This window comes from Salmo salar, chromosome ssa11, assembly GCF_905237065.1.
Source record: "Salmo salar chromosome ssa11, Ssal_v3.1, whole genome shotgun sequence".
NCBI classification, from domain to species: Eukaryota; Metazoa; Chordata; class Actinopteri; order Salmoniformes; family Salmonidae; genus Salmo; species Salmo salar.
The window spans coordinates 101478066-101505862 of record NC_059452.1 but is presented as its reverse complement, the minus strand read 5'-3'; the positions used below and the strand labels follow the sequence as shown (position 1 = coordinate 101505862).

The window sequence follows — 27797 nt, the reverse complement described above, 5'->3', positions numbered from 1 at the left end:
TGTGGAGACTATATACAGGGGGTACCGATACAGTCAATGTGGAGACTATATACAGGGGGTACCGGTACTGAGTCAATGTGGAGGCTATATACAGGGGGTACTGGTACAGAGTCAATGTGGAGGCTATATACAGGGGGTACCAGTACAGAGTCAATGTGGAGACTATATGCAGGGGTTACCAGTACAGAGTCAATGTGGAGACTATATACAGGGGGTACCGGTACATAGTCAATGTGGAGACTATATACAGGGGGTACCAGTACAGAGTCAATGTGGAGACTATATACAGGGGGTACCAGTACAGAGTCAATGTGGAGACTATATACAGGGGGTACCGGTACAGAGTCAATGTGGAGACTCTATACAGGGGGTACCGGTACAGAGTCAATGTGGAGACTCTATACAGGGGGTACCAGTACAGAGTCAATGTGGAGACTATATACAGGGGGTACCGGTACAGAGTCAATGTGTCAATGTGAGGGGGCACCGGGGTGGGGGCAATGCAAATAGTCTGGGTAGCCATTTGATTAGATGTTCTGGAGTTTTATGGCTTGGGGATAAAAGCTGTTTAGAAGCCTCTTGGACCTAGACTTGGCGCTCCGGTACCGCTTGCCATGCGGTGGCAGAGAGAACAGTCTATGACTAGGGTGGCTGGAGTCTTTGACAATTTTTAGGGCCTTCCTCTAACACCGCCTGGTATAGAGGTCCTGGATGGCAGGAAGCTTGTCCCCGGTGATGTGCTGGGCTGTACGCACTACCCTCCGTAGTGCCCCGGTGATGTACTGTGGTCGGAGGCCGAGCAGTTGCCATACCAGGCAGGGATGCAACCAGTCAGGATGCTCTCGGTCCTGAGGGGTAATGGGCTTTGTCGTGCCCTCTTCACGACTGTCTTGGTGTGTTTGGACCATGATAGTTTGTTGTTGATGTGGACACCAAGGAATTTGAAGCTCTCAACCTGCTCCACTACAGCCCCCTCGATGAGAATGGGGGCGTGCTCGGTCCTCCTTTTCCTGTAGTCCACAATCATCTCCTTTGTCTTGATCACGTTGAGGGAGAGGTTGTTGTCCTGGCACCACACGGCCAGGTCTCTGACCTCCTCCCTATAGGCTGTCTGCGATCAGGCTTACCACTGTTGTGTCATCAGCAAACTTAATGATGGTTTTGGAGTCATGCCAGGCCGTGCAATCATGAGTGAACAGGGAGTACAGGAGGGGACTGAGCACGCACCCCTGAGGGGCCCCTGTGTTGGGGATCAGCGTGGCAGATGTGTTGCTACCTACCCTCACCACCTGGGGGCGGCCCATCAGGAAGTCCAGGATCCAGTTGCACAGGGAGATGTTTAGTCCCAGGATCCTTAGCTTATTGATGAGCTTTGAGGGCACTATGGTGTTGAACACTGAGCTGTAGTCAATGAATATTATTCTCACATAGGTGTTCCTTTTGTCCAGGTGGGAAAGAGCAGTGTGGAGTGCAATAGAGATGGCATCATCTGTGGATCTGTTGGGGCGGTATGCAAATTGGAGTGGGTCTAGGATTTCTGGGATAATGGTGTTGATGTGAGCCATGACCAGCCTTTCAATGCACTTCATGGCTACAGACGTGAGTGCTATGGGTCGGTAGTCATTTAGGCAGGTTACCTTAGTGTTCTTGGGCACAGGGACTATGGTGGTCTGCATGAAACATGTTGGTATTACAGACTGGGCCAGAGATAGGTTGAAAAACTCAGTGAAGAAACTTGACAGCTGGTCAGAGCATTTTCTGACTACGTATCCTGGTAATCCGTCTGACCCTGTGGCCTTGTGAATGTTGGCCTGTTTAAAGGTCTTAGTCACGTCGGCTACGGAGAGCGAGATCACACATGCTTCTGGTCGTTTTGCTTTAAACAGAGTGCATTTGGTCATTTTTACATAAACAGGGTAAAGTTGTAATTTTATAACAAGGACAGCAATCATTTTTGCGAGCCACACTGGTCAGAACGGGAGAAGAGCAGCTTTCCTCCGTAGAGTTCCAAACAGTCAAAACCTTTGGCGTTTTAGACGGGGTTGAAATCAAAGCTATGCTATGTTATTATTTGACTATGTCATAGATAAATATCGACATATTACATATTAAAATATTTTAAAAAGACAAGTTAATCTAATTCATTCATCTGGGGGTTTCAGGTGAAAAGTAACCCCTAATCTGGTCTCAGGTCTCGGGTCCATATCGGGTCCATATCGGGTCCATATCGGGGTCCATATCTGGTCCATATCGGGGTCCATATTGGGGTCCATATAGGGTCCATATCGGGTCCATATTGGGGTCCATATCTGGGTCCATATCGGGTCCATATCTGGGTCCATATCGGGTCCATATCGGGTCCATATCGCGGTCCATATCGGGGTCCATATCGGGTCCATATCGGGTCCATATCGGGTTCCATATCGGGTTCCATATCGGGGTCCATATCGGGGTCCATATCTGGGTCCATATCGGGGTCCATATCTGGTCCATATCGGGTCCATATCGGGTTCCATATCGGGGTCCATATCGGGTCCATATCGGGTCCATATCGGGGTCCATATCGGGTCCATATCGGGTCCATATCGGGGTCCATATCGGGTCCATATCGGGGTCCATATCGGGGTCCATATTGGGTCCATATCGGGTTCCATATCGGGTTCCATATCGGGTCCATATCGGGGTCCATATCGGGTCCATATTGGGTCCATATCAGGTTCCATATCGGGGTCCATATCAGGTCCATATCGGGTCCATATCGGGTCCATATCGGGGTCCATATCGGGTCCATATCGGGTCCACCCGGGCTCTTTAAGACCTACCTGTGAGTGACGAAGAGAAAAAAAGTGTGAACTGTCACAAAGTATACGTTGTAATAAACATGACATAGCAATATCAGACCTGTCGTTAGATAGTAGTGCTGTAGTTGTCATAGCAATATCAGACCTGTCGTTAGATAGTAGTGCTGTAGTTGTCATAGCAATATCAGACCTGTCGTTAGATAGTAGTGCTGTAGTTGTCATAGCAATATCAGACCTGTCGTTAGATAGTAGTGCTGTAGTTGTCATAGCAATATCAGACCTGTCGTTAGATAGTAGTGCTGTAGTTGACATAGCAATATCAGACCTGTCGTTAGATAGTAGTGCTGTAGTTGACATAGCAATATCAGACCTGTCGTTAGATAGTAGTGCTGTAGTTGTCATAGCAATATCAGACATGTCGTTAGATAGTAGTGCTGTAGTTGTCATAGCAATATCAGACCTGTCGTTAGATAGTAGTGCTGTAGTTGTCATAGCAATATCAGACCTGTCGTTAGATAGTAGTGCTGAGGTTGACATAGCAATATCAGACCTGTCGTTAGATAGTAGTGCTGTAGTTGTCATAGCAATATCAGACCTGTCGTTAGATAGTAGTGCTGTAGTTGTCATAGCAATATCAGACCTGTCGTTAGATAGTAGTGCTGTAGTTGTCAGTTTGTAATCAGTGTGAGATCTGACTGCAGTATTCTACTAGATACTAGATGACAGTGGACTTAACCTTTATTTTGCTTTGTGTGTTTCTGTGTGTGTTTCTTGTGTGTGTGTGTGTGTGTGTGTGTGTGTGTGTGTGTGTGTGTGTGTGTGTGTGTGTGTGTGTGGGATCTTGATAAAGAATGTGTAGTATATGTCATAACTAATCACCATTTTCCTCTCCTCTCCTCTCCTCTCCTCTCCTCTCCTCTCCTCTCCTCTCCTCTCCTCTCCTCTCCTCTCCTCTCCTCTCCTCTCCTCTCCTCTCCTCTCCTCTCTACAGGAGAAGCCTCTCAACAAGTCACTACAGAGAGGAGAGGATCTACAGTTTGACCAGGTATGTGTTAACGACAGGTAACGCTAGCTTCAATGCTACTGGAACCTGCTAGTTCTACTGTTAACGACAGGTAACGCTAGCTTCAATGCTACTGGAACCTGCTAGTTCTACTGTTAACGACAGGTAACGCTAGCTTCAACGCTACTGGAACCTGCTAGTACTACTGTTAACGACAGGTAACGCTAGCTTCAACGCTACTGGAACCTGCTAGTACTACTGTTAACGACAGGTAACGCTAGCTTCAACGCTACTGGAACCTGCTAGTTCTACTGTTAACGACAGGTAACGCTAGCTTCAACGCTACTGGAACCTGCTAGTTCTACTGTTAACGACAGGTAACGCTAGCTTCAACGCTACTGGAACCTGCTAGTTCTACTGTTAATGACAGGTAACGCTAGCTTCAACGCTACTGGAACCTGCTAGTTCTACTGTTAATGACAGGTAACGCTAGCTTCAATGCTACTGGAACCTGCTAGTTCTACTGTTAACGACAGGTAACGCTAGCTTCAATGCTACTGGAACCTGCTAGTTCTACTGTTAACGACAGGTAACGCTAGCTTCAATGCTACTGGAACCTGCTAGTTCTACTGTTAATGACAGGTAACGCTAGCTTCAATGCTACTGGAACCTGCTAGTTCTACTGTTAACCTCTATGGGCTAGGTGGGACGCTAGCGTGCCACCCGTGGTGCACTCCATCAACAGCAGGTGCATTTCAAGAGCGGCAAATTTGAATCCAAATAAATGTCAAAATTCAAATTTTTCAAACATACAACTATTTTACACCCTTTGAAAGATAAACATCTCCTTAATCTAACCACGTTTTACGATTTCAAAAAGGTTTTACGGCGAAAGCATAAATTTAGAGTATGTTAGGACAGTACATTTACAAGAGTTGTGTGTAATGTTTTGTCAAGTCAAAGACAGGGTCACCAAAACCATAAAACCAGCTAAAATGATGCACTAACCTTTTACAATCTCCATCAGATGACACTCCTAGGACATTATGTTAGACAATGCATGCATTTTTAGTTCTATCAAGTTCATATTTATATCCAAAAATAGCGTTTTACTATGGCATTGATGTTGAGGAAATCGTTTCCCTCCAATAACCGGCAGTCAAGTCAGCGTCACAAATTAAATAATTAAAATTAGAAAACATTGGTAAAATATTATATTGTCATTTAAAGAATTATAGATTTACATCTCTTGAACGCAATCAACTTGCCAGATTTAAAAATAACCTTACTGGGAAATCACACTTTGCAATAATCTGAGCACTGCGCCCAGAAAAATACGCGTTGCGATACAGACTAGACGTCATGTTGGGGAGATCTAAAATCGAAAATACTATGTAAATAATCCATTACCTTTGATTCTCTTCATCAGATGTCACTTCCAGGTATCACAGGTCCATAACGAATGTAGTTTTGTTCAAAAAAGCTCATCATTTATGTCCAAAAATCTCCGTCTTGTTAGCACATGATCTAAGCCAGCCGGACTTCTCGTCATGAACGAGGGGAAAAAAATATATTTACGTTCGTTCAAACATGTCAAACGTTGTATAGCATAAATCATTAGGGCCTTTTTTAACCAGAACATGAATAATATTCAAGGTGGACGAATGCATATTCTTTTATAACGTATTGGAACGAGGGTACCCAACATGAACTCGCGCCAGGTGTCTAATGGGACATCATCGTTCCATGGCTCTTGTTCGGTCAGATCTCCCTCCAGAAGACTCAAAACACTTTGTAAAGGCTGGTGACATCTAGTGGAAGCAATAGGAAGTGCCAAAATATTCCTCAGCCCCTGTGTTTTTCAATGGGATAGGTTTAAAGTCAATACAACACATCAGGTATCCACTTCCTGTCAGAAAATGTCTCAGGGTTTTGCCTGCCAAATGAGTTCTGTTATACTCACAGACACCATTCAAACAGTTTTAGAAACTTTAGAGTGTTTTCTATCCATATATAATAAGTATATGCATATTCTAGTTACTGGGTAGGATTAGTAACCAGATTAAATCGGGTACATTTTTTTTATCCAGACGTGCAAATGCTGCCCCCTAGCCCTAACAGGTTAATGACAGGTAACGCTAGCTTCAACGCTACTGGAACCTGCTAGTTCTACTGTTAATGACAGGTAACGCTAGCTTCAATGCTACTGGAACCTGCAAGTTCTACTGTTAACGACAGGTAACGCTAGCTTCAACGCTACTGGAACCTGCTAGTTCTACTGTTAATGACAGGTAACGCTAGCTTCAATGCTACTGGAACCTGCTAGTTCTACTGTTAATGACAGGTAACGCTAGCTTCAATGCTACTGGAACCTGCTAGTACTACTGTTAACGACAGGTAACGCTAGCCTCAACCCTACTGGAACCTGCTAGTACTACTGTTAACGACAGGTAACGCTAGCTTCAACCCTACTGGAACCTGTTAGTACTACTGTTAACGACAGGTAATGCTAGCTTCAATGCTACTGGAAGTAGTGTCTGTGTGCTTCTTTTGAATCTTATCTCTCTCTGATGGTAAAACTGGTTTATAGCCCAGCATGAACCACATGGAACTCATCAAGGATGATGGAAAAATAAACCTAGAAATATGTGGGACATTTATTTTGAGAGAACAGACTAAACATATCTCTCTCTTCCCCCTCTTTATCCACTCCCTCCTCTCTCTGTCCTCCTCCTCTCCTCTCCACTCCCTCCTCTCTCTGTCCTCCTCCTCTCCTCTCCACTCCCTCCTCTCTCTGTCCTCCTCCTCTCCACTCCCTCCTCTCTCTGTCCTCCTCCTCTCCTCTCCACTCCCTCCTCTCTCTGTCCTCCTCCTCTCCACTCCCTCCTCTCTCTGTCCTCCTCCTCTCCTCTCCACTCCCTCCTCTCTCTGTCCTCCTCCTCTCCTCTCCACTCCCTCCTCTCTCTTTCCTCCTCCTCTCCTCTCCACTCCCTCCTCTCTCTGTCCTCCTCCTCTCCTCTCCACTCCCTCCTCTCTCTGTCCTCCTCCTCTCCTCTCCACTCCCTCCTCTCTCTGTCCTCCTCTCCTCTCCACTCCCTCCTCTCTCTGTCCTCCTCCTCTCCTCTCCACTCCCTCCTCTCTCTGTCCTCCTCCTCTCCTCTCCACTCCCTCCTCTCTCTGTCCTCCTCCTCTCCTCTCCACTCCCTCCTCTCTCTGTCCTCCTCCTCTCCTCTCCACTCCCTCCTCTCTCTGTCCTCCTCCTCTCCTCTCCACTCCCTCCTCTCTCTGTCCTCCTCCTCTCCACTCCCTCCTCTCTCTGTCCTCCTCCTCTCCTCTCCACTCCCTCCTCTCTCTGTCCTCCTCCTCTCCACTCCCTCCTCTCTCTGTCCTCCTCCTCTCCTCTCCACTCCCTCCTCTCTCTGTCCTCCTCCTCTCCTCTCCACTCCCTCCTCTCTCTTCCTCCTCCTCTCCTCTCCACTCCCTCCTCTCTCTGTCCTCCTCCTCTCCTCTCCACTCCCTCCTCTCTCTTTCCTCCTCCTCTCCTCTCCACTCCCTCCTCTCTCTTTCCTCCTCCTCTCCTCTCCACTCCCTCCTCTCTCTGTCCTCCTCCTCTCCTCTCCACTCCCTCCTCTCTCTGTCCTCCTCCTCTCCACTCCCTCCTCTCTCTGTCCTCCTCCTCTCCTCTCCACTCCCTCCTCTCTCTGTCCTCCTCTCCTCTCCACTCCCTCCTCTCTCTGTCCTCCTCCTCTCCTCTCCACTCCCTCCTCTCTCTGTCCTCCTCCTCTCCTCTCCACTCCCTCCTCTCTCTGTCCTCCTCTCCTCTCCACTCCCTCCTCTCTCTGTCCTCCTCCTCTCCTCTCCACTCCCTCCTCTCTCTGTCCTCCTCCTCTCCTCTCCACTCCCTCCTCTCTCTTTCCTCCTCCTCTCCTCTCCACTCCCTCCTCTCTCTGTCCTCCTCCTCTCCTCTCCACTCCCTCCTCTCTCTGTCCTCCTCCTCTCCACTCCCTCCTCTCTCTGTCCTCCTCCTCTCCTCTCCACTCCCTCCTCTCTCTGTCCTCCTCTCCTCTCCACTCCCTCCTCTCTCTGTCCTCCTCCTCTCTCCTCTCCACTCCCTCCTCTCTCTGTCCTCCTCCTCTCCTCTCCACTCCCTCCTCTCTCTGTCCTCCTCCTCTCCTCTCCCTCCTCTCTCTGTCCTCCTCCTCTCCTCTCCACTCCCTCCTCTCTCTGTCCTCCTCCTCTCCACTCCCTCCTCTCTCTGTCCTCCTCCTCTCCTCTCCACTCCCTCCTCTCTCTGTCCTCCTCCTCTCCTCCACTCCCTCCTCTCTCTTTCCTCCTCCTCTCCTCCACTCCCTCCTCTCTCTTTCCTCCTCCTCTCCTCTCCACTGCCTCCTCTCTCTGTCCTCCTCCTCTCCACTCCCTCCTCTCTCTGTCCTCCTCCTCTCCTCCACTCCCTCCTCTCTCTTTCCTCCTCCTCTCCTCTCCACTCCCTCCTCTCTCTTTCCTCCTCTCCACTACCTACTATCTCTCTCCTCCTCCTCTCCACATCTCCCCTCCCTCCCTCCCTCCCTCCCTCCCTCCCTCCCTCCCTCCCTCCCTCCCTCCCTCCCTCCCTCTCTCTAGTTAATCAGTACAATGAGTTCGCTGGCTGAGTACTGTCTCCCCTCCATTCTGAAGACACTGTTTGACTGGTATAAACGACAAAATGGACTAGAGGACGAGAGTCACGAATACAGACCCAGGGCCAACACCAAGTCCAAGAGGTAGACACAACTACAAGAAATAATGAACTGTGAAATGACTTACAACCTTTTCTAAACCCATTTCCTTTCTGTCTCTCTCTCATCTCTCTGTCTTTCTTTCTCTCTCTCTCTCTCTCTGTCTCTGTGTCTCTCTCTCTCATCTCTCTCTTTCTTTCTTTCTCTCTCTCTCTCTCTGTGTCTCTCTCTCTCTCTCTCTCTCTCTCTGTCTCCCTCTGTCTCTCTCTCATCTCTCTCTGTCTTTCTTTCTCTCTCTCTCTCTCTCTGTCTCTGTGTCTCTCTCTCTGTCTCTCTCTCTCTTTCTCCCTCTGTCTCTCTCTCATGTCTCTGTCTTTCTTTCTCTCTCTCTCTTTCTCTCTCTCTCTTTCTCTCTCTCTCTGTCTCTCTCTCATGTCTTTCTCTCTCTCTCTCTCTCTCTCTCTCTCTCTCTCTCTCTCTCTCTCTGCTCTCTCTCTCTCTCTCTCTCTCTGTCACTGTCTTTTTTCTCTCTCTCATCTCTCTCTCTCTCTCTCTCTGTGTCTCTCTCTCATCTTTCTCTCTCTATTTCTCTCGCTCTCTCTCTGTATATCTCTCTTCTCTTTCCCCACCCCATACACACCTCTTTCTCCCTCCCTCTCTCCCTCTCTCTCTCTCTCTCTCTCGCTCTCTCTCTGTAATGTCTCTCTGTCTTTCTTTCTTTCTCTCTCTCTCTCTCTCTCTCTCTCTCTCTCTCTGTCTCTCTCTCATGTCTCTCTGTCTTTCTTTCTTTCTTTCTCTCTCTCTCTCTCTCTCTCTCTCTCTCTCTCTCTCTCTCTCTCTCTCTCTCTCTCTCTCAGTGATGAGCAGCAGAAGGACTACTTGCTGGAGAGGAGGGATCTGGCCATAGACTTCATCTTCTCCCTGGTGCTCATAGAAGTCCTCAAACAGGTAAAGCTGTGTGGTTCATCACCAAAATATGTTTCATTGTCAGAAGGTGTGTGGTTCATCACCAAAATATGTTTCATAGTCAGAAGCTGTGTGGTTCATCACCAAAATATGTTTCATTGTCAGAAGCTGTGTGGTTCATCACCAAAATATGTTTCATAGTCAGAAGCTGTGTGGTTCATCACCAAAATATGTTTCAGTGTCAGAAGCTGTGTGGTTCATCACCAAAATATGTTTCATAGTCAGAAGCTGTGTGGTTCATCACCAAAATATGTTTCATTGTCAGAAGCCGTGTGGTTCATCACCAAATGCTGCATATTATTGTCGCGTTCCCCTGCTCAGACATGGCATGCATCAACCAATGGTTCCAGGTCATTGAGTGTGCCATCGGACACCAGAGTGCTATAGTATATGATGTGGTTAGCTGATATAAACTCAGCAAAAAAAGAAACGTCCTCTCACTGTCAACTGAGTTTATTTTCAGCAAACTTAACATGTGTAAATATTTGTATGAACATAACAAGATTCAACAACTGAAACATGAACTGAACAAGTTCCATTAAGTACTGCAGTGCATCTCCTCCTCATGGACTGCACCAGATTTGCCAGTTCTTGTTGTGAGATGTTACCCCACTCTTCCACTAAGGCACCTGCAAGTTCCCAGACATTTCTGGGGGAATGGCCCTAGCCCTCACCCTCCAATCCAACAGGTCCCAGACGTGCTCAATGGGATTGAGATCCGGGCTCTTCGCTGGCCATGGCAGAACACTGACATTCCTGTCTTGCAGGAAATCACGCACAGCACGAGCAGTATGGCTGGTGGCATTGTCATGCTGGAGGGTCATGTCAGGATGAGCCTGCAGGAGGGGTACCACATGAAGGAGGAGGATGTTTTCCCTGTAACGCACAGCGTTGAGATTGCCTGCAATGACAACAAGCTCAGTCCGATGATGCTGTGACACACTGCCCAAGACCATGACGGACCCTCCACCTCCAAATTGATCCCGCTCCAGAGTACAGGCCTCGGTGTAACGCTCATTCCTTGGACGATAAACACGAATCCGACCATCACCCCTGGTGAGACAAAACCGTGACTCGTCAGTGAAGAGCACTTTTTGCCAGTCATGTCTGGTCCAGCGACGGTGGGTTTGTGCCCATAAGCGACGTTGTTGCCGGTGATGTCTGGTGAGGACCTGCCTTACAACAGGCCTACAAGCCCTCAGTCCAGCCTATCTCAGCCTATTGCGGACTGTCTGAACACTGATGGAGGGATTGTGCGTTCCTGGTGTATCTCAGGCAGTTGTTGTTGCCATCCTGTACCTGTCCCGCAGGTGTGATGTTCGGATGTACCGATCCTGCGCAGGTGTCATTACATGTGGTCTGCCACTGCGAGGACGATCAGCTGTCCATCCTGTCTCCCTGTAGCGCTGTCTTAGGCATCTCACAGTACGGACATTGCAATTTATTGCCCTGTCCACATCTGCAGTCCTAATGCCTCCTTGCAGCATGCCTAAGGCAGGTTCACGCAGATGAGCAGGGACCCTGGGCATCTTTATTTTGGTATTTTTTTGAGTCCGTAGAAAGGCCTCTTTAGTGTCCTAAGTTTTCATAACTGTGACCTTAATTGCCTACCGTCTGTAAGCTGTCTTAACGACCGTTCCACAGGTGCATGTTCATTAATTGTTTATGGTTCATTGAACAAGCATGGGAAACAGTTTTTTAACCCTTTACAATGAAGATCTGTGAAGTTATTTGGATTTTTACGAATTGTCTTTGAAAGACAGGGTCCTGAAAAGGGACGTTTCTTTTTTTGCTGAGTTTACCTGACCAGGCTTGTAATATCTGGCATTAGGAAAAAGATCACTGAATCCCTTGTGCAAATATTATACTGCTCTTATCTCTCTCTCTCTCTCTCTCTCTCTCTCTCTCTCTCTCTCTCTCTCTCTCTCTCTCTCTCTCTCTCTCTCTCTCTCTCTCTCTCTCCCTCTCTCTCTCTCTCTCTCTCTCTCTCTCTCTCTTCAGATCCCACTTCATCCTCTGATGGATGGGTTGATTCAGGAAGTTATTAACCTGGCTTTCAAACACTTCAAGTACAAGGAGGGCTACCTTGGTCCCAACACAGGGAACATGCACATGGTGGCTGACCTCTATGCTGAGGTGGTGGGGGTTGTTGCACAGTCCAGGTAGGAGGGTGCATGCACACAAACACAAACACATACACAGATGGCGATGGTAAAAGATGATTGTACCTCTGTGTGTGTGATGTAGTGTGTGATATAGTGTGTGATTTGAGCTAGGCCATTACTGACACCATTATAGTGATGGAAGGTTGTTGGTCCATTATAGTGATGGAAGGTTGTTGGTCCATTATAGTGATGGAAGGTTGTTGGTCCATTATAGTGATGGAAGGTTGTTGGTCCATTATAGTGATGGGAGGTTGTTGGTCCATTATAGTGATGGGAGGTTGTTGGTCCATTATAGTGATGGAAGGTTGTTGGTCCATTATAGTGATGGGAGGTTGTTGGTCCATTATAGTGATGGAAGGTTGTTGGTCCATTATAGTGATGGGAGGTTGTTGGTCCATTATAGTGATGGGAGGTTGTTGGTCCATTATAGTGATGGAAGGTTGTTGGTCCATTATAGTGATGGAAGGTTGTTGGTCCATTATAGTGATGGAAGGTTGTTGGTCCATTATAGTGATGGGAGGTTGTTGGTCCATTATAGTGATGGAAGGTTGTTGGTCCATTATAGTGATGGGAGGTTGTTGGTCCATTATAGTGATGGAAGGTTGTTGGTCCATTATAGTGATGGAAGGTTGTTGGTCCATTATAGTGATGGGAGGTTGTTGGTCCATTATAGTGATGGGAGGTTGTTGGTCCATTATAGTGATGGGAGGTTGTTGGTCCATTATAGTGATGGAAGGTTGTTGGTCCATTATAGTGATGGAAGGTTGTTGGTCCATTATAGTGATGGAAGGTTGTTGGTCCATTATAGTGATGGGAGGTTGTTGGTCCATTATAGTGATGGAAGGTTGTTGGTCCATTATAGTGATGGAAGGTTGTTGGTCCATTATAGTGATGGGAGGTTGTTGGTCCATTATAGTGATGGGAGGTTGTTGGTTCATTATAGTGATGGGAGGTTGTTGGTCCATTATAGTGATGGAAGGTTGTTGGTCCATTATAGTGATGGGAGGTTGTTGGTCCATTATAGTGATGGAAGGTTGTTGGTCCATTATAGTGATGGGAGGTTGTTGGTCCATTATAGTGATGGGAGGTTGTTGGTCCATTATAGTGATGGAAGGTTGTTGGTCCATTATAGTGATGGAAGGTTGTTGGTCCATTATAGTGATGGAAGGTTGTTGGTCCATTATAGTGATGGGAGGTTGTTGGTTCATTATAGTGATGGGAGGTTGTTGGTCCATTATAGCGATGGGAGGTTGTTGGTACATTATAGTGATGGAAGGTTGTTGGTACATTATAGTGATGGAAGGTTGTTGGTCCATTATAGTGATGGGAGGTTGTTGGTCCATTATAGTGATGGAAGGTTGTTGGTCCATTATAGTGATGGGAGGTTGTTGGTTCATTATAGTGATGGGAGGTTGTTGGTCCATTATAGTGATGGAAGGTTGTTGGTCCATTATAGTGATGGAAGGTTGTTGGTCCATTATAGTGATGGAAGGTTGTTGGTCCATTATAGTGATGGAAGGTTGTTGGTCCATTATAGTGATGGGAGGTTGTTGGTCCATTATAGTGATGGGAGGTTGTTGGTCCATTATTGTGATGGGAGGTTGTTGGTCCATTATAGTGATGGGAGGTTGTTGGTCCATTATAGTGATGGAAGGTTGTTGGTCCATTATAGTGATGGAAGGTTGTTGGTCCACAGATACACAGTATGTTGGTGGTTTTAGGAGGGGGTGTTATGCCTCTCAGTAATCCAGTGAGGCCCAGTCAGGACAGGACAGATGGAGACACAACTACTGTAACCTCTTTACAGATTATCTCCCAATAGCCTGGTACGGAACACACATTATCTCCCAATAGCCTGGTACGGAACACACATTACCTCCCAATAGCCTGGTACGGAACACACATTATCTCCCAATAGCCTGGTACGGAACACACATTATCTCCCAATAGCCTGGTACGGAACACACATGATCTCCCAATAGCCTGGTACGGAACACACATTATCTCCCAATAGCCTGGTACGGAACACACATTATCTCCCAATAGCCTGGTACGGAACACACATGATCTCCCAATAGCCTGGTACGGAACACACATGATCTCCCAATAGCCTGGTACGGAACACACATGATCTCCCAATAGCCTGGTACGGAACACACATGATCTCCCAATAGCCTGGTACGGAACACACATTACCTCCCAATAGCCTGGTACGGAACACACATGATCTCCCAATAGCCTGGTACGGAACACACATGATCTCCCAATAGCCTGGTACGGAACACACATGATCTCCCAATAGCCTGGTACGGAACACACATGATCTCCCAATAGCCTGGTACGGAACACACATGATCTCCCAATAGCCTGGTACGGAACACACACGTAAGAGATGCAACACAACAAAATACACAAACAAACAAACAAAGCAAGAAAACAAAGCAACTGAAAGGAGATGGAGATAACTGTAGCTGTATAAACTGTATGTATAAAGACACTGTTAGCTATATGTATAATGATGTATCAGATTGGCGTGATAAGTGACGTATTGATTTACTTCCTGTGTGTGTCTGTGCTACCAGATTCCCTGCTGTGAGGAAGAAGTTCATCTCTGAACTGAAGGAGTTGAGACAGAAGGAACAGAACCACTATGTTTTCCAGTCTACCATCAGCCTCATCATGGGAGTCAAGTTCTTCAGGATTAAGATGTACCCTGTCGAGGACTTCGAGGCCTCCTTCCAGTTCATGCAGGTGTGTGGGTAATAAGTCCTCTCGCAAAGACATGTTACTGGTTTATTTAGTTGTGTGTGTAGTGGATGTGTATCGTTAGTGTCTTGTTGAGACCTTGATGTACCTTCGCTCCGGATCCAAAATGGCCAGGTTTGCTTTTCTGGTTCAGTGGTATTGACTGAGCTTCTTGTCATGTGTCGGTGACATGTTACTGAATCCATTCAGTAGTCATGTATGTTTTGTTTGGTGTGTCTCTCAGTTTATCTCAGTGTTGTAGGAGTGTGCATAATCATATGATGTATATCTCTCTAGGAGTGTGCATAATCATATGATGTATATCTCTCTCTAGGAGTGTGCATAATCATATGATGTATATCTCTCTCTCTAGGAGTGTGCATAATCATATGATGTATATCTCTCTCTAGGAGTGTGCATAATCATATGATGTATATCTCTCTAGGAGTGTGCATAATCATATGATGTATATCTCTCTCTAGGAGTGTGCATAATCATATGATGTATATCTCTCTAGGAGTGTGCATAATCATATGATGTATCTCTCTCTCTCTAGGAGTGTGCATAATCATATGATGTATATCTCTCTAGGAGTGTGCATAATCATATGATGTATCTCTCTCTCTCTCTAGGAGTGTGCCCAGTATTTCCTGGAGGTAAAGGATAAGGACATTAAACATTCTCTGGCTGGACTCTTCGTAGAGATACTGGTTCCTGTAGCTGCAGTAAGTCTACCCTACGTCAGTCTGTATCAACACCAGTCTGTCTCTACCAGTCTGTCTCTGCACCAGTCTGTATCAACACCAGTCTGTATCGACACCAGTCTGTATCAACACCAGTCTGTCTTTGCACCAGTCTGTATCAACACCAGTCTGTCTATACACCAGTCTGTATCAACACCAGTCTGTCTCTGCACCAATCTGTCTATACACCAGTCTGTATCAACACCAGTCTGTCTATACACCAGTCTGTATCAACACCAGTCTGTATCAACACCAGTCTGTATCAACACCAGTCTGTCTCTGCACCAATCTGTCTATACACCAGTCTGTATCAACACCAGTCTGTCTATACACCAGTCTGTATCAACACCAGTCTGTCTCTACCAGTCTGTCTCTGCACCAGTCTGTATCAACACCAGTCTGTATCAACACCAGTCTGTATCAACACCAGTCTGTATCAACACCAGTCTGTATCAACACCAGTCTGTCTCTGCACCAATCTGTCTATACACCAGTCTGTATCAACACCAGTCTGTCTCTGTACCATTCTGTCTATACACCAGTCTGTCTCTGCACCAGTCTGTCTATATACCAGTCTGTCTCTGCACCAGTCTGTCTCTGCACCAGTCTGTCTCTGCACCAGTCTGTATCAACACCAGTCTGTCTCTGTACCATTCTGTCTCTGCACCAGTCTGTATCAACACCAGTCTGTCACTGCACCAGTCTGTCTATATACCAGTCTGTCTCTGTACCATTCTGTCTCTGCACCAGTCTGTCTATATACCAGTTTGTCTCTACACCAGTCTGTCTCTGCACCAGTCTGTCTCTGTACCAGTCTGTCTCTACACCAGTCTGTCACTGCACCAGTCTGTCTCTGTACCATTCTGTCTCTGCACCAGTCTGTCTATATACCAGTTTGTCTCTACACCAGTCTGTCTCTGCACCAGTCTGTCTCTGTACCAGTCTGTCTCTGCACCAGTCTGTATCAACACCAGTCTGTCTCTGCACCAGTCTGTCTCTGTACCATTCTGTCTCTGCACCAGTCTGTATCAACACCATTCTGTCTCTGCACCAGTCTGTATCAACACCAGTCTGTATCAACACCAGTCTGTCTCTGCACCAGTCTGTATCAACACCAGTCTGTCACTGCACCAGTCTGTCTATATACCAGTCTGTCTCTGCACCAGTCTGTCTCTGTACCATTCTGTCTCTGTACCATTCTGTCTCTGTACCATTCTGTATCAACACCAGTCTGTCTCTGCACCAGTCTGTCTATATACCAGTTTGTCTCTGTACCATTCTGTCTCTGTACCATTCTGTCTCTGTACCAGTCTGTATCAACACCAGTCTGTCACTGCACCAGTCTGTCTATATACCAGTCTGTCACTGCACCAGTCTGTCTCTGTGCCATTCTGTCTCTGCACCAGTCTGTATCAACACCAGTCTGTCTCTGCACCAGTCTGTATCAACACCAGTCTTTCTCTGTACCATTCTGTCTCTGCACCAGTCTGTATCAACACCAGTCTGTCTCTGTGCCATTCTGTCTCTGCACCAGTCTGTCTCTGTACCATTCTGTCTCTGTACCATTCTGTATCAACACCAGTCTGTCACTGCACCAGTCTGTCTATATACCAGTCTGTCTCTGTACCATTCTGTCTCTGTACCATTCTGTCTCTGTACCAGTCTGTATCAACACCAGTCTGTCTCTGTACCATTCTGTCTCTGTACCAGTCTGTATCAACACCAGTCTGTCACTGCACCAGTCTGTCTCTGTGCCATTCTGTCTCTGCACCAGTCTGTCTCTGCACCAGTCTGTATCAACACCAGTCTGTCTCTGCACCAGTCTGTCTCTGTACCAGTCTGTCTCTGCACCAGTCTGTATCAACACCAGTCTGTCTCTGCACCAGTCTGTCTCTGTACCATTCTGTCTCTGCACCAGTCTGTATCAACACCATTCTGTCTCTGCACCAGTCTGTATCAACACCAGTCTGTATCAACACCAGTCTGTCTCTGCACCAGTCTGTATCAACACCAGTCTGTCACTGCACCAGTCTGTCTATATACCAGTCTGTCTCTGCACCAGTCTGTCTCTGTACCATTCTGTCTCTGTACCATTCTGTCTCTGTACCATTCTGTATCAACACCAGTCTGTCTCTGCACCAGTCTGTCTATATACCAGTTTGTCTCTGTACCATTCTGTCTCTGTACCATTCTGTCTCTGTACCAGTCTGTATCAACACCAGTCTGTCACTGCACCAGTCTGTCTATATACCAGTCTGTCACTGCACCAGTCTGTCTCTGTGCCATTCTGTCTCTGCACCAGTCTGTATCAACACCAGTCTGTCTCTGCACCAGTCTGTATCAACACCAGTCTGTCTCTGTACCATTCTGTCTCTGCACCAGTCTGTATCAACACCAGTCTGTCTCTGTGCCATTCTGTCTCTGCACCAGTCTGTCTCTGTACCATTCTGTCTCTGTACCATTCTGTATCAACACCAGTCTGTCACTGCACCAGTCTGTCTATATACCAGTCTGTCTCTGTACCATTCTGTCTCTGTACCATTCTGTCTCTGTACCAGTCTGTATCAACACCAGTCTGTCTCTGTACCATTCTGTCTCTGCACCAGTCTGTATCAACACCAGTCTGTCTCTGTGCCATTCTGTCTCTGCACCAGTCTGTCTCTGCACCAGTCTGTATCAACACCAGTCTGTCTCTGCACCAGTCTGTCTCTGTACCAGTCTGTCTCTGCACCAGTCTGTATCAACACCAGTCTGTCTCTGCACCAGTCTGTCTCTGCACCAGTCTGTATCAATACCAGTCTGTCTCTGCACCAGTCTGTCTCTGTACCAGTCTGTCTCTGCACCAGTCTGTATCAACACCAGTCTGTCTCTGCACCAGTCTGTCTCTGTACCATTCTGTCTCTGCACCAGTCTGTATCAACACCATTCTGTCTCTTTACCAGTCTGTATCAACACCAGTCTGTATCAAGACCAGTCTGTCTCTGCACCAGTCTGTATCAACACCAGTCTGTCACTGCACCAGTCTGTCTATATACCAGTCTGTCTCTGCACCAGTCTGTCTCTGTACCATTCTGTCTCTGTACCATTCTGTCTCTGTACCATTCTGTATAAACACCAGTCTGTCTCTGCACCAGTCTGTCTATATACCAGTTTGTCTCTGTACCATTCTGTCTCTGTACCATTCTGTCTCTGATTTACACCTATAAATGGACAGTCTGTCTCTGTGCCATTCTGTCTCTGCACCAGTCTGTATCAACACCAGTCTGTCTCTGCACCAGTCTGTATCAACACCAGTCTGTCTCTGTACCATTCTGTCTCTGCACCAGTCTGTATCAACACCAGTCTGTCTCTGTACCAGTCTGTCTCTGCACCAGTCTGTATCAACACCAGTCTGTCTCTGTGCCATTCTGTCTCTGCACCAGTCTGTCTCTGTACCATTCTGTCTCTGTACCATTCTGTATCAACACCAGTCTGTCACTGCACCAGTCTGTCTATATACCAGTCTGTCTCTGTACCATTCTGTCTCTGTACCATTCTGTCTCTGTACCAGTCTGTATCAACACCAGTCTGTCTCTGTACCATTCTGTCTCTGCACCAGTCTGTATCAACACCAGTCTGTCACTGCACCAGTCTGTCTCTGTGCCATTCTGTCTCTGTACCAGTCTGTATCAACACCAGTCTGTCTCTGCACCAGTCTGTCTATATACCAGTTTGTCTCTGTACCATTCTGTCTCTGTACCATTCTGTCTCTGTACCATTCTGTATCAACACCAGTCTGTCACTGCACCAGTCTGTCTATATACCAGTTTGTCTCTACACCAGTTTGTATCTGTACCAGTCTGTTTCTATACCAGTCGCATATCCTCTCACATCTCTCTCACATCTCTCTCATATCCCCTCATATCCTCTCATATTATCTCATATCCTCTCATATCTTCTCATATCTTCTCATATCCTCTCACATCTCTCTCATATCCTCTCATATCCTCTCATATCCTCTCATATCTTCTCATATCCTCTCATATCTTCTCATATCCTCTCATATCCTCTCATATCTTCTCATATCCTCTCATATCCTCTCATATCTTCTCATGTCCTCTCATATCCTCTCATATCTTCTCATATCCTCTCATATCCTCTCATATCTTCTCATATCCTCTCATATCTTCTCATATCCTCTCATATCTTCTCATATCCTCTCATATCCTCTCATATCCTCTCATATCCTCTCAAATCCTCTCATATCTCTCTCATATCTTTGAGTCTCTCATGTCTAATATAGGGTACCTCTATCTCTACTTGTATGTAATCATGTGGTAATGTGCCTAATCAATCAAATAATGTCACTGGAGATATTAGTCGCCCCGTAGCTGCAGTACCTATCTCTATACCATGTCTTGAAATCTCTCATATCTATATACTGTACCTGTCCTGTACATAGGTCTATGTGTAACTCCTCTGCTCTGTGTATGACCTATGATCTTTTCCCTTTGACCTTCCAGACGGTGAAGAACGAGGTGAATGTTCCGTGTCTGAGGAACTTCGTAGAGAGTCTGTATGACACAACGCTGGACCTGTCCTCTAGGAAGAAACACTCTCTGGTCAGTCTATACCACTCTATTACTGTACCGGTCAGTCTATACCACTCTATTACTGTACCGGTTAGTCTATCCACTCTATTACTGTACCGGTCAGTCTATACCACTCTATTACTGTACCGGTTAGTCTATACCACTCTATTACTGTACCGGTTAGTCTATACCACTCTATTACTGTATCGGTCAGTCTATACCACTCTATTACTGTACCGGTCAGTCTATACCACTCTATTACTGTACCGGTTAGTCTATACCACTCTATTACTGTACCGGTCAGTCTATAGCACTCTATTACTGTACCGGTCAGTCTATACCACTCTATTACTGTATCGGTCAGTCTATACCACTCTATTACTGTATCGGTCAGTCTATACCACTCTATTACTGTACCGGTTAGTCTATACCACTCTATTACTGTACCGGTTAGTCTATCCACTCTATTACTGTATCGGTCAGTCTATACCACTCTATTACTGTACCGGTTAGTCTATACCACTCTATTACTGTATCGGTCAGTCTATACCACTCTATTACTGTACCGGTCAGTCTATACCACCCTATTACTGTACCGGTCAGTCTATACCACACTATTACTGTACTGGTCAGTCTATTACTGTACCGGTCAGTCTATACCACACTATTACTGTACTGGTCAGTCTATTACTGTACTGGTCAGTCTATACCACACTATTACTGTACCGGTCAGTCTATTACTATACTGGTCAATCTATTACTGTACTGGTCAGGCTATTACTGTACTGGTCAGTCTATTACTGTACTGGTCAGTCTATACAACACTATTACTGTTCTGGTCTGTCTATACCACTCTATTACTGTACTGGTCAGTCTATTACTGTACCGGTCAGTCTATACCACTCTATTACTGTACTGGTCAGTCTAATACTGTACTGGTCAGTCTATACCACTCTATTACTGTACTGGTCAGTCTATACCACTCTATTACTGTACTGGTCAGTCTATTACTATACTGGTCAATCTATTACTGTACTAGTCAGACTATTACTGTACTGGTCAGTCTATACCACACTATTACTGTTCTGGTCAGTCTATTACTGTACTGGTCAGTCTATACCACTCTATTACTGTACTGGTCAGTCTATTACTATACTGGTCAATCTATTACTGTACTAGTCAGACTATTACTGTACTGGTCAGTCTATACCACACTATTACTGTACTGGTCAGTCTAATACTGTACTGGTCAGTCTATACCACACTATTACTGTTCTGGTCAGTCTATTACTGTACTGGTCAGTCTAATACTGTACTGGTCAGTCTATACCACACTATTACTGTACCGGTCAGTCTATTACTATACTCGTCAATCTATTACTGTACTGGTCAGTCTATTATTGTACTGGTCAGTCTATTATTGTACTGGTCAGTCTATACAACACTATTACTGTACTGACCAGTCTATACCACACTATTACTGTACTGGTCAGTCTATACCACACTATTACTGTACCGGTCAGTCTATACCACTCTATTACTGTACTGGTCAGTCTATACCACTATTTTACTTACTGGTCAGTCTCTACCACTCTATAACTGTACTGGTCAGTCTAATACTGTACTAGTCAGTCTAATACCACACTATTACTGTACCGGTCAGTCTATACCACTCTATTACTGTACTGATCATTCGATACCATTATTTTACAGTTCTGGTCAGTCTATACCACTCTATTACTGTACTGGTCAGTCTATGCCACTCCATAGTATTAATGAATGGACTCCAGGTATAGTCTAGTCCCATAGTATTAATGAATAGACTCCAGGTATAGTCTGGTCCCATAGTATTAATGAATAGATTCCAGGTATAGTCTGGTCCCATAGTATTAATGAATAGACTCCAGGTATAGTCTGGTCCCATAGTATTAATGAATAGACTCCAGGTATAGTCTGGTCCCATAGTATTAATGAATAGACTCCAGGTATAGTCTGGTCCCATAGTATTAATGAATAGACTCCAGGTATAGTCTGGTCCCATAGTATTAATGAATAGACTCCAGGCATAGTCTGGTCCCATAGTATTAATGAATAGACTCCAGGTATAGTCTGGTCCCATAGTATTAATGAATGGACTCCAGGTATAGTCTAGTCTCATAGTATTAATGAATAGACTCCAGGTATAGTCTGGTCCCATAGTATTAATGAATAGACTCCAGGTATAGTCTGGTCCCCATAGTATTAATGAATAGACTCCAGGTATAGTCTGGTCCCATAGTATTAATGAATGGACTCCAGGTATAGTCTGGTCCCATAGTATTAATGAATGGACCCCAGGTATAGTCTGGTCCCATAGTATTAATGAATAGACTCCAGGTATAGTCTGGTCCCATAGTATTAATGAATAGACTCCAGGTATAGTCTAGTCTCATAGTATTAATGAATAGACTCCAGGTATAGTATTAATGAATAGACTCCAGGTATAGTCTGGTCCCATAGTATTAATGAATAGACTCCAGGTATAGTCTGGTCCCATAGTATTAATGAATGTACTCCAGGTATAGTCTAGTCCCATAGTATTAATGAATAGACTCCAGGTATAGTCTGGTCCCATAGTATTAATGAATAGACTCCAGGTATAGTCTGGTCCCATAGTATTAATGAATAGACTCCAGGTATAGTCTGGTCCCCATAGTATTAATGAATAGACTCCAGGTATAGTCTGGTCCCATAGTATTAATGAATAGACTCCAGGTATAGTCTGGTCCCATAGTATTAATGAATAGACTCCATGTATAGTCTAGTCCCATAGTATTAATGAATAGACTCCATGTATAGTCTGGTCCCATAGTATTAATGAATAGACTCCAGGTATAGTCTGGTCCCATAGTATTCATGAATAGACTCCAGGTATAGTCTGGTCCCATAGTATTAATGAATAGACTCCAGGTATAGTCTAGTCTCATAGTATTAATGAATAGACTCCAGGTATAGTATTAATGAATAGACTCCAGGTATAGTCTGGTCCCATAGTATTAATGAATAGACTCCAGGTATAGTCTGGTCCCATAGTATTAATGAATGTACTCCAGGTATAGTCTAGTCCCATAGTATTAATGAATAGACTCCAGGTATAGTCTGGTCCCATAGTATTAATGAATAGACTCCAGGTATAGTCTGGTCCCCATAGTATTAATGAATAGACTCCAGGTATAGTCTGGTCCCATAGTATTAATGAATAGACTCCAGGTATAGTCTGGTCCCATAGTATTAATGAATAGACTCCAGGTATAGTCTGGTCCCCATAGTATTAATGAATAGACTCCAGGTATAGTCTGGTCCCATAGTATTAATGAATAGACTCCAGGTATAGTCTGGTCCCATAGTATTAATGAATAGACTCCAGGTATAGTCTGGTCCCATAGTATTAATGAATAGACTCCAGGTATAGTCTGGTCCCATAGTATTAATGAATAGACTCCAGGTATAGTCTGGTCCCATAGTATTAATGAATAGACTCCAGGTATAGTCTGGTCCCATAGTATTAATGAATAGACTCCAGGTATAGTCTGGTCCCATAGTATTAATGAATAGACTCCAGGTATAGTCTGGTCCCATAGTATTAATGAATAGACTCCAGGTATAGTCTGGTCCCATAGTATTAATGAATAGACTCCAGGTATAGTCTGGTCCCATAGTATTAATGAATGGACTCCAGGTATAGTCTGGTCCCCATAGTATTAATGAATAGACTCCAGGTATAGTCTGGTCCCATAGTATTAATGAATAGACTCCAGGTATAGTCTGGTCCCATAGTATTAATGAATAGACTCCAGGTATAGTCTGGTCCCATAGTATTAATGAATAGACTCCAGGTATAGTCTGGTCCCATAGTATTAATGAATAGACTCCAGGTATAGTCTGGTCCCATAGTATTAATGAATAGACTCCAGGTATAGTCTGGTCCCATAGTATTAATGAATAGACTCCAGGTATAGTCTGGTCCCATAGTATTAATGAATAGACTCCAGGTATAGTCTGGTCCCATAGTATTAATGAATAGACTCCAGGTATAGTCTGGTCCCATAGTATTAATGAATAGACTCCAGGTATAGTCTGGTCCCATAGTATTAATGAATAGACTCCAGGTATAGTCTGGTCCCATAGTATTAATGAATAGACTCCAGGTATAGTCTGGTCCCATAGTATTAATGAATAGACTCCAGGTATAGTCTGGTCCCATAGTATTAATGAATAGACTCCAGGTATAGTCTGGTCCCCATAGTATTAATGAATAGACTCCAGGTATAGTCTGGTCCCATAGTATTAATGAATAGACTCCAGGTATAGTCTGGTCCCATAGTATTAATGAATAGACTCCAGGTATAGTCTGGTCCCATAGTATTAATGAATAGACTCCAGGTATAGTCTGGTCCCATAGTATTAATGAATAGACTCCAGGTATAGTCTGGTCCCATAGTATTAATGAATAGACTCCAGGTATAGTCTGGTCCCATAGTATTAATGAATGAGAGGAGGGGGGTACGTGGTGTTGGGACACAGCCCATTGATATATTTATAGGCTGCTGGTTTCTTTCAATAGTTGTTTTTGTTTTTGTGTGTGGTTGTTTATTTGTCCCCTTCTGGCTTTCACTACCTCCTTCTGGCTTTCACTACCTCCTTCTGGCTTTCACTACCTCCTTCTGGCTTTCACTACCTCCTTCTGGCTTTCACTACCTCCTTCTGGCTTTCACTACCTCCTTCTGGCTTTCACTACCTCCTTCTGGCTTTCACTACCTCCTTCTGGCTTTCACTACCTCCTTCTGGCTTTCACTACCTCCTTCTGGCTTTCACTACCTCCTTCTGGCTTTCACTACCTCCTTCTGGCTTTCACTACCTCCTTCTGGCTTTCACTACCTCCTTCTGGCTTTCACTACCTCCTTCTGGCTTTCACTACCTCCTTCGAATGGTCCTAGATATGTCACCCGCATACTGAACATGTTTGTTTTGTTTGGGATTCTTCAAATACCATCCATCCAGACATTAAGACTTCAATAGACTGCCTGTCACTCCTCTTCTTCCTCCTCCTCTTCTTCCTCCTCCTCACTCCTTCTTTACCAAGATGTTTTTTTTCACATGTTCCAGATGAGTACACACACACACTACCCTGTCATGCCAGAGCTGACGGGACCTAAAAGAGCAGAAAGATAATAACACGCTGTTTGTTTGTCCCTACATGTTGTTCTTCCTCATACCGCCACACCCCTACCCTTCAATCTTTACTCTACTGACTGACTCAGAGAGTTGGAGAAGGTTGTGGGGAGAGAGAAAAAGACAGAGGAGCTGGGATAGTGTGGGTGTATGAAAGAGACAGAGAGAGAGAGTGAGAAAGAGAGAGAGAGCGAGGGTGAGAAAGACAGAGACAGAAGAGCTGGATAGTGTGTGTGTATGAAAGAGACAGAGAGAGCGAGTGAGAAAGAGAGAGAGAGACAGAGAGAGGTAGACAGAGAGAGACATTGAGAGAGGGAGAGAAGGAAGGAAGGAAGGAGAGAGAGAGAGGTAGACAGAGAGAGACATTGAGAGAGGGAGAGAAGGAAGGAAGGAGAGAGACAGAGAGAGATAGACAGAGAGAGACATTGAGAGAGGGAGCGAAGGAAGGAAGGAGAGAGACAGAGAGAGGTAGACAGAGAGAGACATTGAGAGAGGGAGAGAAGGAAGGAAGGAGAGAGACAGAGAGAGGTAGACAGAGAGAGACATTGAGAGAGGGAGAGAAGGAAGGAAGGAGAGAGACAGAGAGAGGTAGACAGAGAGAGACATTGAGAGAGGGAGCGAAGGAAGGAAGGAGAGAGACAGAGAGAGGTAGACAGAGAGAGACATTGAGAGAGGGAGAGAAGGAAGGAAGGAGAGAGACAGAGAGAGGTAGACAGAGAGAGACATTGAGAGAGGGAGAGAAGGAAGGAAGGAGGAGAGAGACAGACAACGTATCAGATGATATGTACTGACAGACTACTCATCTGATACATTCCTATCGTACCTCAACCAGTTTAAAAACATTACCTGTCGGTCTGAGAGTGGTATTTGAGACTTAATGTAATACAATATATTTAATGGTCACTGTGAGACACTAACACTGAAACAGACACACAGGTGTGAGAGGTCCACGGCTGGCACCAACCTGAAACTCCATACAACCTTGTTGTTCTGATGTGTAATGACGCTGAAGAAGTAGCCGGCTGTATGAATGAATTAATGAATGAACGAATAAATGATCCTACATGCTGTCACCGGCGTGGATGAAAGGTGACCAAAACGCAGCGGGTATAGTGCTCATCTTCGTATTTATTAAAGAGAGTGAACACTTAAACGAAAACAACAAACTGACAATCAACAGTTCTGCAAGGTACACAGACTATACAGAAAGCAACCACCCACAACCCACAGGAAAAACAACAGGCTGCCTAAGTATGGCTTCCAATCAGAGACAACTAAAGACACCTGCCTCTGATTGGAAACCATACTCGGCCACACATGGAAAAAGAAACATAGAAATAGAAAACTAGAACCAAAATCCCCTAGAACCAAAAAAACCCAACACACAAAACAAACACCCCCTGCCACGCCCTGACCATGCTACAATTACAAATGACCGCTTTTACTGGTCAGGACGTGACACATGCGAACGAAAGGAACATGAACGGATGAACCAACGAATAAAAGAACGGACAAGCGAACAAATGAATGAGTACATGTAATGTAAAATAATGTAGTGTAAAATAATGTAATGTAAAATAATGTAGTGTAAAATAATGTAATGTAGTGTAATGTTGTGTAGTGTAATGTAGTGTAGTGTAATGTAATGTAATGTAATGTAGTGTAATGTAATGTAGTGTAATGTCATGTACTGTAGTGTAATGTAGTCTAATGTAGTGTAGTGTAATGTAATGTAATGTAATGTAGTGTAATGTAATGTAATGTAATGCTTTGTATTGTAATGTAGTGTAATGTATTGTAGTGTAATGTAGTGTAGTGTAATGTTGTGTAGTGTAATGTAATGTAGTGTAATGTCATGTACTGTAGTGTAATGTAGTCTAATGTAGTGTAGTGTAATGTAGTGTAGTGTAATGTAGTGTAATGTCATGTACTGTAGTGTAATGTAGTCTAATGTAGTGTAGTCTAATGTAGTGTAGTGTAATGTATTGTAGTGTAATGGTGTGTAGTGTAATGTAATGTAGTGTAATGTAGTCTAATGTAATGTAGTGTAATGGCATGTAATGTAGTGTAATGGCATGTAATGTAGTGTAATGTCATGTAGTGTAAAACAATGTAGTGTAATGTCATGTAGTGTAATGTAGTGTGGTGTAATGTCATGTAATGTCGTGTAGTGTAATGTCATATCATGTAGTGTAGTGTAATATCATGTAGTGTAGTGTAATGTAGTGTAGTGTAGTGTAGTGTAATGTCATGTAATATCATGTAGTGTAAAACAATGTAGTGTAGTGTAATGTCATATCATGTAGTGTAGTGTAATACCATGTAGTGTAGTGTAATGTACCGTGGTGTAATGTCATGTAGTGTAATGTCATGTCCTGTCGTGTAATGTAATGTCATGTAGTGTAGTGTAGTGTAATGTAATGTAATGTAGTGTAGTGTAATGGCATGTCATGTAGTGTAATGTAATGTAGTGTAGTGGCATGTCATGTAGTGTAGTGTAATGTCATGTAGTGTAGTGTAATGTCATGTAGTGTATTGTAATGTCATGTAGTGTAGTGTAATGTAGTGTAATGCCATGTCCTGTCGTGTGATGTAATGTCGTGTAATGTCATGTCGTGTAGTGTAGTGTAATGGCATGTCGTGTAGTGTAGTGTAGTGTAATGTAGTGTAATACCATGTCCTGTCGTATAATGTAATGTCGTGTAATGTAATGTCATGTCATGTACTGTTGTGTGAAGTAGTGTAGTGTAATGGCATGTCGTATAGTGTAATGTCATGTAGTGTAGTGTAGTGTAATGTAGTGTAGTGTAATGTCATGTAGTGTAGTGTAATGTCATGTAGTGTAATGTCATGTAGTGTAGTGTAATGTAGTGTAGT

At 44.7% G+C, this 27797-nt stretch overlaps 1 protein-coding gene across 10 annotated transcripts in view; it reads left to right on the top strand.

The window, feature by feature from the left end:
- Positions 1-27797, top strand: part of LOC106563781 (protein furry homolog) — a 267082-nt gene that overhangs the window by 112123 nt on the left and 127162 nt on the right. For all 10 annotated transcript variants that reach the window (XM_045690192.1, XM_045690187.1, XM_045690188.1 and 7 more), the window contains exons 3-9: positions 3793-3846; positions 8425-8564; positions 9377-9467; positions 11487-11647; positions 14233-14401; positions 15028-15120; positions 19641-19739. In XM_045690192.1, the coding sequence (XP_045546148.1) occupies positions 3793-3846; positions 8425-8564; positions 9377-9467; positions 11487-11647; positions 14233-14401; positions 15028-15120; positions 19641-19739 (807 nt within the window). The remainder of the gene's footprint in view (positions 1-3792; positions 3847-8424; positions 8565-9376; positions 9468-11486; positions 11648-14232; positions 14402-15027; positions 15121-19640; positions 19740-27797) is intronic.